The 19,764-nt window shown below is 45.6% G+C and overlaps 1 protein-coding gene across 1 annotated transcript in view; it reads right to left on the bottom strand.

The window, feature by feature from the left end:
• Nucleotides 1-6,013: 6,013 nt before the first annotated feature.
• The window catches only part of Oseg2 (intraflagellar transport protein Oseg2), an 85,799-nt gene continuing 72,048 nt past the window's right edge, over nucleotides 6,014-19,764 (bottom strand). The window contains exons 39-43 of the mRNA XM_075691871.1: nucleotides 17,604-17,663; nucleotides 15,933-16,031; nucleotides 14,874-15,027; nucleotides 13,193-13,284; nucleotides 6,014-6,282 (exon numbers count right to left, since the gene is read on the bottom strand). Coding sequence (XP_075547986.1) covers nucleotides 6,193-6,282; nucleotides 13,193-13,284; nucleotides 14,874-15,027; nucleotides 15,933-16,031; nucleotides 17,604-17,663 — 495 coding nt within the window. The 3' untranslated portion in view covers nucleotides 6,014-6,192. The remainder of the gene's footprint in view (nucleotides 6,283-13,192; nucleotides 13,285-14,873; nucleotides 15,028-15,932; nucleotides 16,032-17,603; nucleotides 17,664-19,764) is intronic.

Genomic DNA, 19,764 nt, shown 5'->3' with positions numbered 1-19,764 from the left:
GGAAACACCCCATCAGTACGCATGTCACCACATACACCCTTAGAAATAATCTTCGGCACATTTCCCGACTAGTCTGAACGCCCTGCTTCTCTCTCGGAAAGTAGACCAGATATAACTTTTTCGGGCCTTGTGGCCTCCTACCGAACCTGTCTTCCATCAGACTTCACGCTTGCAGCAAGATCACCCTGTCCTTTGTGTGTCTCCGGCAGCCACAAGTGCGGCTTTCCATTCCAGGAGTTGCAAAGAAGTCCGACTTGCCAACTTGTGCCCTGAATCAAGCCGCTCTATATCTACTGCATGATTCCTACTCCAATCGAACTCATATTTATACAGATGGCTCTTCGACTCTAACCAGCTATACTGGTGCCGGAGTTATTCCGTCTACATCTTTCTGCAAGAAGTTGAAGATCAGCCACGTCACAACAACAAATAGCCGCGCGACTGGTCGCTCGAGGCACTTTGCGTGTATTTGCGGGCTTCTTTTACTCTCGGAAAAACACTTTTATGTAGCACATATTGAGCAACAGAAAGGCGTATCAGGAGTTTTTAATGTCGCTCTACAATTTTCTCATTGACACTTTTCATCTAATTATAATATTTGAGAAGCTGATTTATTAAAACTAATTATATAATTAGGCGGAATGAAAAAAACTACTTTGAGCATCTTCAAGCCGACGGCAAACAACATTACCTTTGTTCTGTCCAGCAACGTGGCATTTGCATATTTTTAAACTCTGGCTAAAGGTAGCTTAGCTGGGACATAGTATAATATACATGAGCCCCATGAGGGGTAGGCAAATAGCCAACAAAGGCTTGGTAGAGGCCTGATGCCTCTCCAGTCATTTATTCGAGTAGTATCTTGATGGTATGTTTGAGTAGTATCTGCGTTGCTGCCACATCACACCTTATTTTTTTTATCACTAGAGCCATGTGATCACTAAATTTTCGAATATATTTCCTCCATTCTTATTTGCGTTGAATATTTTGGGATTGGGTGTACATGCAGCACCAGTGATTATATATCCTGGCTGAAAATGACCGAATGTTGTGGGGGCTCGGGCTAACGCACCCAGTACCGGCGAGCTCTCTCGGAAAGTAGACCAGATATAACTTTTTCGGGCCTTGTGGCCTCCTACCGAACCTCTCTTCCATCAGACTTCACGCTTGCAGCAAGATCACCCTCACTCCGCGTCGCACGCATAGGGGCGCCGTGGTGGATTCGGTGACTCACCGGCAAGGCTTAGCGACGACTGCCACCGTACGTACACTATTAACAAAAGGGAGTTTATTCCCTGATATGTACGATATGCGAATGTAACCCAGGGGTTACGGAATTTGGGTGACAGTCGCGGACAACGAGTGAAAGCTCCCGGAAGTCCGCTCAGCCACACGGGGATCTTCCGTGCTAGGCTCGCCACACAAAGGGTTCGTCTCGCTCAGAAGTGCGCGGTACCAGATGGGTCCAAACGTACAGCCGCCAAAAGCACCGAAAATGAATCTGCCGGGCGAAGGCAGCCGCGTACCTCGGATGCTGCAGGAGAGGGATGCCGAGGGGAGCGCGAGAGGGGCCCGCTCCTCGGGCACTGTTCGTGCTAGTGAAGCAACATCAAGCCGGTTTTGCGGCACAACCGGTTATCCGGTTTTCGAATGCGAATAACCGGATAACCGGGTAATCGATTAGGCTGCTTGTTAATGCATTGGTACTCTTAGGGTACCTCACGCGCTTTGCAGGATCTATCTATCTATCTATCTATCTATCTATCTATCTATCTATCTATCTATCTATCTATCTATCTATCTATCTATCTATCTATCTATCTATCTATCTATCTATCTATCTATCTATCTATCTATCTATCTATCTATCTAACCGTTTTCCGCTTACCTGGGTCACTGGGTAGTCAATGATGAAATGGGTAGTGCATCTGGCTGCGGTGTTGAGGTAACAGGGGTCGAAGACTACCATCGGAGCAACTTGGGTCACTGAGTATGTGCCACTGGGTGAGTGGCAAGCGAGATAACAATGGTCAGCGTTTGCAGGCGCCGGCGCGCCACACTTCTCGTCTCGGAGGCCATGCGCGAACTTCTCGGCAGTGCCACCAGATGGCGCAGCGTGTACAGAAAGAAGCGCGAGAGAGGAGCCCCGCCGCAGTACACGCCTCATACATAACTCGTTTCGACAGTGGCAATACGTTGTGCCGCTATATTGATTCAATGGCAACGCAAAACCGTTGTCATGCAGTCATTGGGAGATGCGTTCTGCCGCAATTTTTTTCGTTCATAATATTCGGATATACGAATAACTGGATATTTTGTTTTCCTGTACTGGTATCGAAGTTCTTTGAACAGCTGTACTCCGTGGCGCGAATGTCGAACAAAAAAGCAACGAATTTCTCCCAACGTATGTAAACACTGCGCGTGGATATCGGCTGCCTGCTTTTTAAAGTCACGCGCAAAGTGAAAGCTACCAGTACAAATTTATTGCTGTCTTCACCTTCGCATCGCCACTAGCATTCTTCAACTCGCCCCTATGCCATTATTTGCAGCGATATGGCGTCCACTGACTCCATTCGTTCGCCCGGTTATGAAGGCACCTGTGATGAAACGAGAGCTCCAGTGCACGGTTTACCTTGTTGAAAACAGTTCATACGGAAATATATCTCCGCAGTTTTCTCTAAACTTGGACAACCAGCAGAGCTTTGTGTCTGCTCGTTAGAGGACATTTCTTGACCCAGGTAAGGGGGGGGGGGGGGATCCGTACTGATATTAGAGACATAGTGAACAATATGGCGCCTCCGGCTGTGAAAACGGGATGGACACTAGCCAGACTGAAGGAGCGGCACTCCACACACTGTTCAGTGCCCAGGCCCATGCGAGTCACTTGTCGGGCGAATTCCCCAGCTGGGACATAATTTGGACGCACTGAAATGATGGAAGGCGTACGAGTCCAATACCCTCTAGCAGCGAAACTTGGGAATAATAATAATAATAATAATAATAATAATAATAATAATAATAATAATAATAATAATAATAATAATAATAACTTGTGCATCAAAGCCTTATCCACAAGCGCGGAGTGCAAAACTTTCAACCGCAGAATATACAGTAACTGCTAAAACAAGTTGCTTCTATCAGAAAATATAAGCTCTCTCTCGCTTTTTTACAAAAATATAGGACGTGCTTCGACATTAAATATACGGATGCGGAGTTAATAAATCGATATTTCTTATGATATCTTGCACTTTACGAGTGCTTTTTCTTGTATATTTATTTGCATATTGAAGGAAAGGAGCTGTTTAACAAGCCCAGGCGACTTACATTTTTCCTTTAGCCGGCATTTGTGTGCACTACGCAATATATCTCGTGCGAACGCAGCATTCACAGTTCTTCGGATTTTACTGAAACAAGATATTATAAAGAAACATTACTTTTAAAGATAATTTGCTACCACAAATGAGAACGTTTCACAGCGTTAATACTTTCGATGGTAACGTTTTTTATTTGTAAAATAGAAAAAAAAACAATGATGAATTTTTCGTGCTGTGTCGGACATTGTACTTTGTTGAGTCAACCGTCAGGAACAAATATTCGCTTGTACAGTGGATACCAGCTAACTTTAGCCAAGCTCCTAAACAAAGCTGCTAGAACATACATTTATGAGACCTACACCGCTCAGTCATCAGCCCTCGTCTGCCGCCAAGGCATTTTCGTGTGGTAACTACCAGCTAATTAGGGAAGGCTGATTAAACAAGTTTAATCTTTGAATTCCGGGCGCATATCTTCTTATAGGAGAATTTTTGTTGCGTACCAAAGGAACCCATTCAGTCGTTTTAATCGTGCTATATATACGGTTCGTAATTAATTTTTTCCCGCACTTTATTCGTAGCGAGCGCAATCCGAAAAGTGCCGCGTGATTGCGGGCCCACGCGCCGCCACACCAGCGGCTCCAAAAGTGACTTGAAGCGGCTAATCGTTGCCCGAGTGGGCAAACGCCTGGTCACGGCGAGAGGCTGCGATTGTGACTCAGAACAGGTGGCTCGTGATCAGCGGAAGCTAGCACCGGCAGCTTGCCACTTCTCGACGGTTGTCGAGTGAAAGAACTTTCGTCAAGTCAGTTCTCGGAGCACTGTGGTCCAGGCACGCAATCACGCGCGACTTTTCGCATTTCGCGCGCAATGAGCAAAGCGCGGAAAAAAATATATTTACGCACGCCATATTGCGATGAAAAAGATGAAAAATGTGCTGTTTTAGGACGTAATAACAGCTTTTTTTTTTATCGGAATCCACGCTTTGAATCTATAAAATAAAGAAACGAGAACTTGTTTAATAATCTTCTCTAATAAGCTGGATAAATAACACACAACAATTATCCTGGTGGCAGTACTCGTGGCCTAACGACAGATTGGTCTAATAATCTTATATTGTGCCAGTTTGCTTAATAGGTTGGCTGACGTTAGCCGGTATACCTTGTAAGAAAGATAAACACAGCCGTAAGCACATATTTTCCGCATCAAATGAAGTATGGGTAAGTACAGACTTTGTTTACGTAATCACCTTAAATGCAGCCCGTGTCGTAAATGTGACCTGGTTTCGTAAATTTTCATAGCTCTCTTGCTCGTGGAATAATGAACGTCTGGCTAAATTGCTGTGTTTAGGTTTTCACTCTCCCCTTACTTTGGTCTTTATTGTTATGGAATTAAAATTGCCGCCACCTGTTAAAAAATAAATCGGTAAGGCGAATGAAGGGTACAGACTGAGGTGTGTCTGGCTTTGATAGTAGTGTATTAGCGCCGTGGATGAGAAATATGGCTATACAGTGTAGTCGCAGGCTTGTTAACTTTTGTATGAATTAGTGAATAGTGACCCTTTAACGCGCGTCACTGCTACCGCGATGATTCTCAAAGGCGTCTGCACGACGTTGCCGTATAGACGAGGTCACCACTGAATTTCGAGACAACGTTGAGGCTCAATGGTTAACCGGAAACATCAGAACGATCCTTCAAGCTTTTTTTTATTTTCGATATGCTATTCTGACTATGCCCTACGAGCGTCGTGGGAAAGTTGAGATATTTTTTGCTCCACATACTTATCGAACGCCTAAAGACGCAGGCGCCCTTGCAGAACAACAATAGTAGCCCTTTCACGCTACAAAGGGACGTATAAGGCATAAACTGAAACATAAATGAAGAAGTAATGGCCACATTTTAAGCCGTGTAATAAGCAACGTATTTTACAGGCTGTGAATTAGCGCAGTTTGCATATAATATCGTAATACACGCGAAACAGCCAAACATTCGAAGGAAGCACTAGTGGTGCCGCGTAATAATGCTGAAATATCTCGAATCGGATATTTTGCATGTTGGTTCTCATAAATCCGGATAACCGCTTTTCAAGACCGTATTCACTTCTCCGGTCAAACCGGAAAAATTCGGTTTGGCGGACACTTGCAAGCACTCTATAGTTTGCACGCGCGGTGTATGGCGCAATGCGAGCCGCAGCCACGGGCTCCGCGTCGCGCCGACGTCAGCGCGGAAAGTACACACTATCCGAAACGAGGCTGGAGTGGCGCGTGTTTTCGGCGATTGCCCAGGGCGAGTAAACCAAGTCGCGCGTGAACTGGAGACGGGGGCGAGGGGGGGGGGGGGGTCTAAGAGGTCGGCATAATGCAAATTCCTAAAAGATCCAGGGTGAATTACAAATTTAGCTATTGCCATTGGTACATGATGAAAACTAGCTTAACTGTTTTTTTTTTCATGTATTTATGCACGCGTCTCTGCAAAAGGGGGTAAAACGTACAAAATCTGTCAGAGTGCCGATACATTTGTGACATATTCAGCCTGTCATGACAAAACATGCCACCCTGTAGCACTTGAAGTAGGGAGGAACTTGTGTTAGGTCACACTCAAGAAGCAGACTGAAATGGAGATCTTCGATTAATTGGTTTGTTGCTTCTTGTTGGTAATCATGTTCAGAAATCTGTTGAAATAAAAGAGACAGTTGCTTCGGGTTGCATTTTATTTCTTCACATCAGGATTTCATGCTTTTATTTTTTCAAGTAATACTGACTCATCATTCAAGACAATATTCAGTATCTCATTCGCTTTCAGCGGAAGTGTATGATCAAATTGTCAAAGGTTGTTTCATTTGACGTCCCTGGTGAAGCATCTGCAAAGCATTTCTGTTATCTATCTACTGGAAAGAATAGCTGAGGTTTGGTGCGCCTCCAGCCCATTCCGTGATGAACTTCAGGACATCTTGACATTCTGCGCTGCGTGATAGCTGCAAGTGGGAGATTGGAACAAGGATTGGCATACGACTCATTGCAATCCCTGCAAACTTAAGTGTACTTTTTTAGGCAGTGGACGGATGCAGACAGGTAAGCTGCATGTTCCTAAAAGGGCCATAAACAGTATTGTACAATATGAGCAGAATATAAGAATACCACCACAAAGCAATAAAGTTATTTTGCATGCCCTATACATGTGCACTTCCTTTGCCACGTTTCCTCACGGAACTATCTGCACTTATCTTCGTCATGCGCTTAGCCTCTGTGGGCACTTGCGGAGACATCTGATAATGTGCGGAGGCTATGTGCCATGGTAACACTTTCTTTTTGTTTTTGCAGCAAGATGCCTCAATGCTCCCAGCCAAGGCATCCTTGCATGCCATGGGGCTTGTAGTTCCTTACAACCACTGGTACCTGCCTCGACAGATACGATCGATGCACCAATAATAAGACTGTGATAACAGCAGGTAGAAAGTTGGCACTGCCATCGGAAACAGAATATAAGCAGGAAGTTCAAAATACCCAGACATCTTAGAGCGCCTTTATCAAGTTAGGCATAGGTAGGTACTGAAAGAGGACCTTTTTTTTTGCGTGCAGCCAAATTTTTGCCCGCTACTATATATGAAATTATGGACACAACTTCAGTTATCTGGATATCGCTCAGTAGGAACAAGCATTATAGTTGCATGTAAACACATTTTGAAGCTTTTATTCCTGCAACTAACATTAAGCTTGTGGGGATGCGCGACTCTCACGCGTCCCCTGATATCTTGTTTTCCCGCATAGCTCCCATCTCCTGAAGTGCGGCTTCGCCGCGTGGCCTGGCGCCCGCGGCGGTCCGTGTGGTTGAAGCGCAGTGCGAGAGATGGCGCGAGTGTTGCGCTGCTAACGCCGCCTCACGGCAGGGTTACTTGGGGGCGCAGGGGAGAACACGCTTTCTCTTGGGCGGCAGTTCGTCGAGCGCCGCGGACGTCCCGCTCGGGCGCCGATCCATGCTTCTGCAAGACCGTCTCGCGTGGCCGCCTTCGAACACGCCACCGTTCGCGTGACCGTACACGCGAGCGATGAGGTGTTGGCATCCAGCATGGGGGCGAACATATTCGCTCGCTATCCGGTCGCGGTGAGTCGGACTTCCTAGATTTGTCGCGCGCCCATCGGCATGTTTTGTGGATAGCAACTCGGCTAGCAGGCATTGATCTATGAAAGGTGCAATAAATGCCCTTGTGATTGTTTGCCCTACTGTGTTGTCGTTCCTTTGCCCAAGAGTACGGGTGTGAGAACCCCACAAGCTAAGTGTGACGATGGAACTCTGTCATTACCACCCCTCTTCTGTGGTAGCAGGATGGCGAATTCATGGGAACTCACAAACAGCGTGTAAATTTGTGTGTATTTCTTGCATGCTGACCTGCTGACAAAATGCACTTTCCTCCTATTCTCTTTTTTAAGGCGAAAGCCTTACGTGACTCATACTCCCGATGGTCTGGAAATTGCGGCGTGCGGTACAGAAAGTCATGTGAGCTCGCCTCGCGCAGACACGTGCTCGTGCCACTGCTCGCGCGTTCGTCGTCGTCTTCTTTCACAGCTGGCTCCGATGCCGCTCATCATGCCAACAAATAAAAAGGCGAATTAAGATAGAGTTAATTCAGGTACTAGATCGCACGACCTTCGGTCGGAGCCGAACCCATGACTTTTGGTGTTCAGACGAAGTTAATTAGGGCACAGTTAATTAATATGGAGTAAACTAAGGCAATCGAACCCACGACCTTTGCGCCTCGGCAGTCGGTACAATTGCTATCGCAATAACCAAGATTAAATTCTGGAAGGGTGCACATACGAAACACCCTGTTACCACTCTTATAATTTACTCGAACGCAGGGCCCAATTTTTAGCCCCTAAAGTCTTAAATTTCATTTCATTTATTTTCGCGTTAAAGGCCCGGAGGCATTACATAAGGGAGGGCTTTAATCCTTGTAACAATGTTAGAACAAATGTACAGAACAGTAAAGAAACAACAATAAACAAATACAAGCCAGGAACAATTGTGAAAAAAAAAGGGGGGAACATCGTGTTAGAGTAAGGGTCGGCGGGATCGGTAATTAAGCACTGTGGTTATTTAACATTTCGCGGAACGTTTTACGGTCAGTGCATGACACGATATCTTCTGGGAGATGGTTCCAATGGGTTATAGCATATAGAAATAACTGTAACAAGCCTAGAAGAAGAAGAAGAGCAATAGTATAATAAGCTTTAGAATCTTACTCGCATCATTAATTTTTTGTGAACTGAACCGCAGTTCTGTTCAGATACCATAAAATACATTGCCACATTTATTTGGTTCGCTAGCAGTTGCTTACATAAATGCATAGTTACGTTGTTTGTGCAGCAGCATAACTGCAGTACGTAGGCGGCGATCAGACTTGTGCACGTTGCAGAAAACAATAGTAACCGATTACAATTACATTTACTTCATTCAAAAATGTAATTGATTGCATTCACCGGCCGGTACTGTATACACGAAAATAATTGAGGAATTACACAATAGTGATCGATTACTTCTACTTCTACGTTACTTTCTTCCGAACTTTTGCCATCGTTGCATAGATACAGTAAACAGAACGAGCTAGCTTGGCACTTTCAGTGCGTCCTCTGCAGCCCTCCATACATTGCTTATCTGCACTAACCATTGCTTTTGAAAAATTTCGTCGGTCATCGTCCCTCTTTTTTTGTTGTGTATACATCAGCAGCGACATTGAAAATTTGCTCGAAGAGGCTTAGCCAGTTCGCTTGATATGCGCGCTAGGGGATAGGGCGGTACGGTAACGTATGGACCCTTTTTACGTTTACAAACAGAGTTCCCGAAATATTTCCGGTTAAGATCTCTGGACCACCGCAAGTTACAATATCCTATAGATATAGAGAACTCTACAGCTGGCACCAGTTTTGATGTATAGCTAATGTTTGAAAAGTGAATTTCATTGCTAAGTAGAACACAAGACCTGCATACATGAGCTCGACGCATAGAAAACGTTCCCTATATATGAACACATCAAGAACATGTGCCTTTAGTATAACATGGCACAAAATACTTCTTTATCTTTGGATATCTTGACTGTCGAAAATGCATGGCTAGACGTTTCCTGGGGTCGTGAATACACTGCTGCCACAGTGTGGATAAAAGGGTCTACACGCATCTCGCAAACAAGATTGTGGTTTCTCAGCACCTGGATACGCTATGACGCGCAGCGCTTCATTGTTACCAGGACTTGGAGAAAACGCTCCCTACTGGACCAATGAAAAGCTGAAAAAATCAACCGTATGTGATTTGATAGCTATAACGTCCTAAACGGCGCCTTCGCTTATCAAGACATTCCAGTACTTGTTCAAACCATCGGCGAACATATGGTGGAAGATTAAGATGAGGAAACAAGCACTGAACCTCCGGCTTTGCCTGTCTGAGCATACGCATTTGCGACGCTGTTGCATGGTACGATCTCGGCCGTTCTACTATAGTTTTCGCCAAATCCAGGTTCTCAAAGCTGTGTCACTTAGTGCAGCTTTTCTCGAAAGTAAGGTAACTGGTCGCATGTAATTAGTTACTGAAAAAAAGTAATTGGATTAAGGTGAGCACTAACGAGTAAACAAAGTTATTAAATTACAACATTACCCAGAAATGTAACTGATTACAAGTAATTAATTTACATGTATTTCGTTACGTACAATTTGGCCGTAATTGATGCTCAGGGCAACCATGGCTGGCCTGCATGTGTGGCCTGCGTCAAAGGACCACTTTAATATTATATTGCCACGAACATAACAGTTCGCTGTGTAGCGGGTTCGCTACTTTTGCAGAAGCTGAGGCCGACGACGACGAAGAAGCACTCTCAGTGAAGGTGTCGGTCGGGACCAGTCTGGTTCGATTAGTTCAAGCTTAATAGTTTTTGTCATATATATATAGTAACGTTACTATATATTGAGACAGAGGTGGGACACAGAGACAATGATGACAGGCTGTCACAATTCAAGATGGCTTATTTTTGCTGAGTCAAGTACGTCGGCGCCATTGTCCTTCCTTTCTCTGTCGCTATACTTCCCCAATCCCACGCGGACGCAAAGAAATGCGAAAGTGGGAGCAAGACAGATGGGAGAAAATCTGGTTTGCAGGAGGCAGTGATGCTTTTGGCTGCCACTGGTGACGTGGCTGAGGAATTAGCTGTTGTATTTTTTTGGAAATACAGCAAGGATGATATTTTTCTGAATGTGCACAAGAATTTAATCGGTTAACAATGAGATATACTTGAGTTTTTAAAGTGTGCTTCACCACGTTATGTTTGAAAACACTGCATTTATGACGTCATCTTCTAGTTGGCTACACTTTCTGCAATAACTCAGATAGCGCAGCATTTCTGATCTCGCTTTGACAGTGAAGCGCGTTGTTTGATTTGATTTTGTACGGGAGCCAGTTCAGAACGAGTTCGAGATTATCTTGCATTCGCTACTTTGGAAGTGCCAGCTTTTGGTAGCAGACAACATGTGATTACTGATGCACAAACATAAATGAATCCCGTTTATTGTTACAACAGTCAGCGTAGCTAGAAATATGGAGGCGCGTTACAAGTCCGATGCCAGGATGATTGTTCGAACCACAGAGGTCGTGCATGATCTGGCTGAATTCCTTTCGTTCCAGATATACTTTCTCTTGGGATAAGTTTTCTGGCTTATCCAAGAGAAAAGAGTGATAAAAAGAGTGAGAAAAGAATGAAAAGGCTTAGAGTGATAGCAAGGTATTAGAATATTAAACCAAGTAAGGATCATAGTTTTATGGACAATCGGGAATCGTGTGAAAAGCACCCAAGTGCGTGATACAACAATTCGTGTTTTCTAATCACCCTGGGCAGCTTTGCTGCGTTCGTTTTGTCTGCTGCGATGCTCGCACGGCCGCTTGACAGTTGTATACCGTTGTGCCGCGTGGCCAATCTTCCTCCGGAGCTAGTGTTGACGTTAAATCGACGACAGTGTTTCCAGGTATCGAGAACTAAATACATCAGATACGACGAGCAGAAAGTGAGCGGCACGGGCGTGAGAAAATGGCACCAACTTCAACGGCCAGCGGCACTCAAGGCTACCAGACGAACAGTGCCAAGTACGCGGCGTGCTGTTCCCCGGAATCAACGAGCGATGTCCGCATTTCCCAAGATTCCCCAAGTGAAAGAGAGGACAAAGCTGCGTCAACGAAGGTTGCCTTGCGAGGGCTGGACGCTTGATGTCATGCTCCCTCCTATATTTTGTTTCTTCCCTTCATGCTAAGGACGCGGAAGGACAGTGTGCATCAAGGCCAGCCAGTATTCTCGTAATGTATCAACAGGCTCAGTTTTCAGACCTTCTCGCCCTGGTTACGGTGATCGTATGTCCGCTCTCTCACCCACAACTGATCACGCGACTTCCAACACAGGGTGGCACATACCACGTATGCATCCGCCCCTTTAATCCCGTTTCAAAGAGGACCATCATCGTTAGCGTGGGCGGCGCATGCGCCGTCCAGCTCGGGATACCATGGCGGCGGCGAAGCAGGCCTGCCACGAAAAATTCGTGGGGCCGCGCAACATTCATATGTAAACGGATTACCAGCGAAGCTGCTTAGGCTGCATACATGGACTGCATACATACTCTAGCGATAGTGCCTACGGGGGCTGCAAGCGGTGAGGTTCAACCATCATGGGAATGATGGGTATAGTACATGGATGTGCCTGAACTTCGTCCTTCAGGGTTCAAGCGGCATCGTGACATCGTAAACTCGTCATTTTCAACAAAATATTGTATAATAAATAACCGAATAAACATCATTAATATTTTCCGACGTTAGGATTCAAACACAGGACCTCGAGCACAGAAGCCCGATACTGAAACTATTACGTCACGGACGCGTGCAGCGACAAGCGGCATAGAACGCTCTTATGAATTTCTCGCGGGCGAGCCAACGCGTTGAGACGCTTGGCGCGCTTCGATTTGGCCACCTTGACAGGCTGAACCGCTGCAATTAGTAATGATTGTGCGTATTCGCAGAGTTTTCTGCACTTAGAAAAAAAATTCATGGACGATCACGATACTCCCTAATGCGAAATTTGAGCGCAGCTCTGTACGTGCTTTCATTTCGCAATATATTGAGGCAAATAATTTGAGAGAGACACGTAGCAGAGTCGCCCATCGTCGAAAATCTGATCTTCAAGACAAGCGCGTCGGTTTTTTTTTATACATGACTTGTCGAAGGTTCCAATGTAATCGCTGGTGCCGCGTGGCTTCCTGAAAGTACTACACAATTCGCGTCGCGCATACAATTGGATTGGCCTTTGCCGTTCGAAGCTCGCGTCTTTCATATCCTGATCCGCGTTCACTCTTTCATCTTTCGCTTTCGCAGGAACGGGCGCGCTTAACTCTAAAATTTGGATTGCTCTAAAATTTCGGACAATGAAGGCAGATGAAGCGTAATATAATAAAAGAAGTCACAAGAATGCCTGAATCCACAAGCACGAAGATCAGAGAAATCCATGTACAACCAGTTATTCTCATGATGGCTCAACGATCGCAGCGCCCGAGTTCTGTCGAGCAATTATTGCAGGAAACTCTGTACCCACCACAGCCTATGTTGCCTATACCCACCACAGCCAATGTTGCTTGCATTTGAATCAAACTGTTCTGGGTGTTACTGATGCGGTTTTGCACTGTCAACAAGGTGACATGCTAAGGAGCCACTAGCGCAGCGAAAAGCTGCTTCGATTGTGACGTCATATGGAAGCCATCATATATGGCTTTATATCATATGGAGCTTTGTAGAATGAATGTGAATAAGGAAGACACACAAAATGGAATAGGGTTGGCCATTCTCGGGCCTCGAAGCTTGTCACTCACTTTTGTAGCCAACAGGAATTTGTTCCAGTCGTCCTTGTTGCAGACTATACTTGGTTTTTGAAACTGAAGCTTGTTTTGGAGCACAGGGTATCCTGAAATGGTCAGCAACAAGCGATGAGCTAGCTATAGTGAAGCATGTTCTAGTAAAAAATGGCGAGACCTTTACAAAATTAAAATGATACTTTTCAAAATACACCTGTCACGTGCTGTGGTGTGTCATCATAAATGGAGTTAGCTTTTCACTAAATGCATTTCTTTGTAATTATCGGCTTTAATGTTTTCAAGTGTACGTGCTCTGTTTCACATTTGGGGCCTTCGCTCGCTACGCATACACTGCCTGCTTTGCGAAGCAACCAATGAGGGTATACGTACTTTTCATCATAACGCTTCTGTTGTTCTACAGAAAAAGCACCCTTTATATATCCCTTCATATATACCAACGTCCTTACAAACACCTGCAATACGCAGGTTAGGCTTCACCGTGCGCGCCTCTTTCGTGGTGTATCTGTACCAAAGATAGCGCCTCAGAAAAGGAATCTATAAAAATAAGCAATTCTGAGAAAGAGCGAGAGAGAAGCAAACGTTTTTCCACTGGCAACATTGCCTACTGATATGCACGCTCACTTGCAATTGAACATTCACTGCGCGTGAAACTTGGAAGCGATTATAGTGTCGCAATGCGGGCTGGTTCGTTTGTCATCTTGGAATACTTGTGTAGCGCAAGCACGGAAAGGACACAGAGAAGATGAACACAAAGACAATGCGAAGCGATGGTATGGCTTCGTTTTACTGAATTAACGAGTCCGTGTTTTATTGCGCACTCTTCATTATTGCACGAAATAAACTTCAGGATATATTGGATATGTTGGCCAAAACTGACCTACGTTTACAGCAAGGCTGTATATGAGACGGAAAAAAACGGTCATCCGAAAAATCCGAACGTTCGACGTTCCTTGGTTTCGACTATAGCTCTTTCCTCCGAGGCAGTTTCTGAGAGTATGCGGGCTCAAGGACCCCACCTATGGTGTTCCTTCGTTCACGTTTGGAATCCGTTGTCTCTGTATCTTGTCTACGCACCGTTCCAGATGCAACACACAATCACAATATACAATTAAATTTCTCTCTCCCTCGGTATTTTTCGCACGGCATGCTTCAACGTATGCTTCTTGCAGTGAACGGGGACCGTAACGAGTTGCCTCAAACAGTTTTATTACATATAGTGTACTCAGGTTATATATACGCACGCTTGATCAGTAGACGTATACTTGTAGGCGCATATACCTGCGACGGCGCATGCATCGCGGCGCTCTCAGTCCTCGCAGTTTCTGGTCCTGCGTTTGATCCGCCTGCCGCATGCACGGGACGCTGTGCCCGGTGGCGCCCAACGACATGCTCGGCTGCGCAGATTATCTATATATACATATATGCAGTGAATGAAAGCGTTGCCTGTAATCTGTACCCACTTCTGTGTAATCACCGTCTTTCTCTACTCTCCCTTTTTCTGTGCTCTTTCTCGCCCTTTTCCTAAGAGCAGCAGGTGTCTATCTCAGGCTGACCTCTTTGCCCCTTATCAAGTAAATGTGTTATCTCTGTAATCATGGAAATTGTGTCATGTTCATTACGTATCTCGAGAGCTCTGTATACGCGTGCACGTGTACGAAAGAGAAGATTGAGCACGTACCGGTGATCAGGCAAGGCAGGGCGCGCAGGTTGCCCTTGGGGCCCTCGAGCGAGGCCTCGTAGAAGCCTTGTTCATCAACGGGCAGCGCCTGCTCTACGCCCTGGTTCATGCTTATGGCTAGAACCCATTCCTTGACCTCCTCGTGCTGGGCCTCCTGCGGGACGTCTCAATAAATACGCGCACTTCGGGCACGTCGACGGCTGGAACCGCTGCGTCATCGCGTTTGAATCTCGTCTACCTCATATGCTATATGTGACCTATTGTGGGGCTAGCACTAAGACTTTCCAGTAGTAAAGTAACAAAGTTCAAGCAACTTCTTTTTCTGTCTGTTGCGCGTTAACGAGTCCCAAATTTTGAAGGTCCGGAGTTACATGGCCCCCTGATGTGCATATGTACAACTGTACAAAACTGGGCTGCCTAGGCGCAGACCACTCGAGTGGCATGGCATATTTTCTTTAGTTTTCAGCCGCAGTCAAGTCAACGAAGGAGTGGAAAATCGGGCGATTTGGTACAAGATTCAACGGATAGACCAGCAATAAAGGGCGTACCAAAACAACTGGAGGTTGAGAGGATGACGCTGGTCTTCAGTGCATTTAGGTAGCTATGTAAGCTTAAAACAATTTCCGAAAGCTGAGGCGGTAACTTTTTCCTTGAGTCAGTGTGACTGCCGTAGAAAGCTGGCATGTTTGTCTCGAGCGGAACGGCGCGCGTGGCCTCACTTCTACGGAAAAGTGGTGTGCTATCCCGAGCAAGTGCTGCTCTATATCGCAACTAAATGCAATATTTGTTCCTGCTACAGTTATTCAGACTGCTCAACAGCAAAAGTAAAGTGAACCTTAGACATGACGTATCATACACCGACCAAGAAAGAAGAAAAATAAAGTCTAAGGATAAAGCACAAGCTCACATGAATCCACGTTTTCTTCTAGCTAAGTAATAATTATGTTCATAAGGCTTCTACAAAAAAAAAAAGACACTACACTCCTTTACTAGTATAACATAGCAGGCTGAAATAACTATAGCGTGTGGTTCGATGTCTGTAACGAGCACAACACTTACATCGAGGAACATCTTCTCGGGAAGGGGAATCTCGAACGGGATGTCGGTGTTCTGGAAGTCGGAATGATCTAGCGTGTCCAGCGACCCTTCCTCGATGGCCTGGGGTTGTAAATACATGATTATCAACAGCTTCTTTTCTTTTTAATTTTTCCCGTGCGTCTACACTTGTGACGAACTTGAATTGATTCTAGTGAACATGGGTGGAAAGTTCAATAATTATTTTCCTTGTAATTCCATGTCGGACGACTGTTATTTATGGTGGTAAACGAAGTTAAGATTAATTCCGCATCCATACTGGTGATTAAAACTGACAGTAAAAAAATACGCCTCCATTTCACCCTGTGAAAGTGGATTTACAGCGAAGCTGTTGGCGACGTTAGACAAGCACAACCGAGGTGAGGCAAGTACCGCCACCCCAACTGACGTTAGGAGACGTCACACATGAACCACCCCCACAAGCGACGTAGGTCATGCGCCCACGCACATGTGTACAAGTGCAGCATACATCTTCATTATTGTAGGCCTTCCGCCAAGCGCAAGTGCCTTATTGAACTAAATTAATGTTTAAAACTAAATTGTGGAAAAAAATGTGTAAAGCACGACTTACAGACAAGCTGCAGATATGATATCTTAGGAATGTAACACGATTGTACGAGAAAACATAATGCTGTTACGCGGAAACTCAAACGACTTTTCCAACAGCCGTTTGAGGTGTTTTTTTTTTGGGGGGGGAGGGAAGGGGGGGAGCACAGACCGACACATACCGACTAATTGGAGGCTAAGAGCTTCGCTGTAAAAGCTGTAGATCGCAAAGGAACGCTTGGATATTTTTCGCGCATGTTTTCACCACAAGTCCACACGAAATTAACTCTGATTGCGAACCTCAGCGCTGAAACTTGTTGCTAACATGGTTGCACTATAATAAGCAACAATGTGACGTTTTCTTTTCTTTCTTTTTTTGTTTGCACACTCCCTTGAGCATGAATATAACTTTGCAACAAGGTCACATATTTTGGTCCCCTTCGTTCATACAGTACTTTTATCTTCGCTTGCCTCGTCGGCCCAAAAGTATGGGAAATCAGTGCCGTAAGCGCACCTCATCATGGCAGAAGCGAGCTGCCGCAGATTTGGGCTGGTCTTGCTACCTGCCTGCACTGTAAAGCCTAGATGTCCGGGCGAACCAGGCAAGGCACAAGGCCAATTGCTTTATTGAACGACACGTTCCAAAAATTGCAATCTTGTTGTAAAATTTGAGTGAAAACAAAGCAACAGGACGCGGAAAAGCTACCAGTCTATCAGGATTAAACACGCAGGTCACTCGACACTTCACCAATGAAAGCATTAACAAGGTGTGATCGGTGTGTTTGTAGGGCACGAGTATTAAGGACAGACGTGTTGATTATCGCTCTTTTTCAACATACCACACAAATTCTTAATAATATACTGATAGTTTAGTTTTTCATTATAGTTCTGGTTGTGCTGTAAGCAGAAAACAATGATTATATCTCCGCCTATCGTTCGAATGAAGTGGTCTATAATGTTCCTTGGTACATGTGGCGCGCGTGACACACCATCGCGTTCAGAGAACATGAATGGTACACGAGCGGTACTTTCTGACACTCGGTTGTGCACGTGTGCACGCTTTCAGTTCTCAATTTTTGGCCAACGTACCTCGCATATATCCAAGTAGTGATTCCAGAAAACGAAAGCCATTCCTTCTTTGTTCAACGTCTGAAAAACGTAAAGCGTAATTAACGTCACAGAGAGGCTGTTTCTCGAAGCGTCATGTTTTCATTTACTAATGACCACCCACGGGACAATTGACAAAAAAAAAAAAGCGCGTTTTACGAGACCCAAACCCTCATGTAGCTTTCCTTGCTACTTTTGGTACCTCTTGCTAATTTACCCCTTTCATTAAAACTTCTTACAGCTTGAGGATTTCCACGGAACTGATTTGCTATATTCAGTACTTTGGCGCTTAGAGTCGTCAATTAATCTTGCCCCGCGCTTCCTTCTTCTAGCCTCCTGGTGAGTTCAGATGGCAGGGCGACCGCCCAGGATAGGCGTTGGCCTCGGTTTCGATCACCGGGCTTGAACGAATTTTTCTTCAACTGCGAAGCTCTCTTTCTGAGAAGCCCGTCTAAATTTCCATTGTAGCTTCGCAGCTACTCTAGGGAGGATAGTGAATTCTCCTTTCATTAATAAGGACGATTGTACCTAAATTATTACACAGAACAATGAATGATGATTCTGGCGTGTTTGATAGAGCAAGGAAAAGTTGGCATCCACCTTACCAATTTGTCACCTTGCATGCTTCCGCGGAACTACACATTTGATACGATAGCGGCTGCACCATCCTCAAAGCATTGCCATTGTCGCCACAGTGCTATACGTTTTGACATTAAAAGTACGCCGTGTGCACGATAGTGTCCTGATTGATACCTACATGCATGATTCTGAATTGGTCTTAAATGGGTACTGACGTGTTACTTTCGACCATTCACTTTTCTGCGTTAACTGAAGGTCCTGGACCTCTGAACCATAGAGAAAGTATTGACATGCCTCACAGTGCCGTAAATTATTTATTGTAATAGCTTCTCTACAACCATTTTCGGTTTACTTTCCCAGGAAGATACTGCGTCGTGACGTCACAACACAGTATGCGGTCGCGTGGAGCAGTACATTGCGACGTTCGGACACTCGCTTCGGCTTTCTCTGTCGCCTGCTATGCGGGTACTCGTTGAGAGAGCCGATGTAGCGGCATACGAGGCGTTACCACTTCTACCTGCGAATCAGCTACTCCTCTCTCAACTAGCGTCGGCGGTGTTCCTCGAACCGCCCGCCTCCCGTCTAGGCTAGCGTTTATAGATGCTTTTATCTTTTAACGTTGGCCGCGGCTCCGTCTCCCGGCTAGCGGGCAGCGCTAGCCGCCCGAGCTCTGACGTTACACCACACGTCACGCGAGAGAGGTACCATATTCCACAACAGGTGACACCACTTCGCTTGCGAAAGCTCTGTTCTCGCTACGAGTGATAAATTTGTTATTACAGAAGCTTAAAGCTTCAGTCTAGACCGCCTTACCCTTAGCTAGGCGTAAGGGAAGTGTATGAGTGGTGCCGCCTGCAGACAAATACATACCCGCACCCATAGAATAAAGAACCATCTTAACCTACGGTTAAAACATGCCGTCCACCCTACCGCACACATGGGCACTTGTCCTTGGTGTGGAGACCAGCCAACTCTCGCCCACATTACGTGGGAATACGGGCTCAGGCCAGCCAACATTAATACGCCTCACATTCCGGCGCAAAAATCCAGAGCGGAGCATTGGGAGACCTGGCTCGCCAGCGAGGAAAAAGAGACCCAGTGAAGTGGAATACCTCGGTCAAGCGCGGCGGGCAGGCCAATGGAGCCCTGGACTAGAGGCCCCACCCACCTGCTTCCCCAACGCTTTCCTTTTACAATAAACGTTTTTCAATTCAATTCAATAGACCGATTTAATATTTCAATTTAGTGTCCCTCTAAGATGGCAGCAAGGGAGACAAAAAATTCACCAACGATTACGATACTCCCTAATGCTTTATTTGGGCGCAGCTCTACACGTGTTTTCATTTCCCGATATATTGGCTGACGCGGACAATCTGTCTCGTGCGATGGACGCACTCGCCGCATGCCATTGGTTAACAGACGACGGCGCGCTACTCTGGCGCCATCTCGTAACGCTCGTCGCCGCAGAGCCCATTTTGCACGGCACTACGCTTTTTTTCTCGCATTTTAGCCATACCCTCCTCCTCCGCTTTCTTCCTCGCACTCTATTCGCTATCGCCGTCTT

This window comes from Dermacentor variabilis, chromosome 1, assembly GCF_050947875.1.
Source record: "Dermacentor variabilis isolate Ectoservices chromosome 1, ASM5094787v1, whole genome shotgun sequence".
NCBI lineage: Eukaryota > Metazoa > Arthropoda > Arachnida > Ixodida > Ixodidae > Dermacentor > Dermacentor variabilis.
Note: the sequence above shows the minus strand (reverse complement) of the source record. Positions and strands in the feature narration are given on the sequence as shown.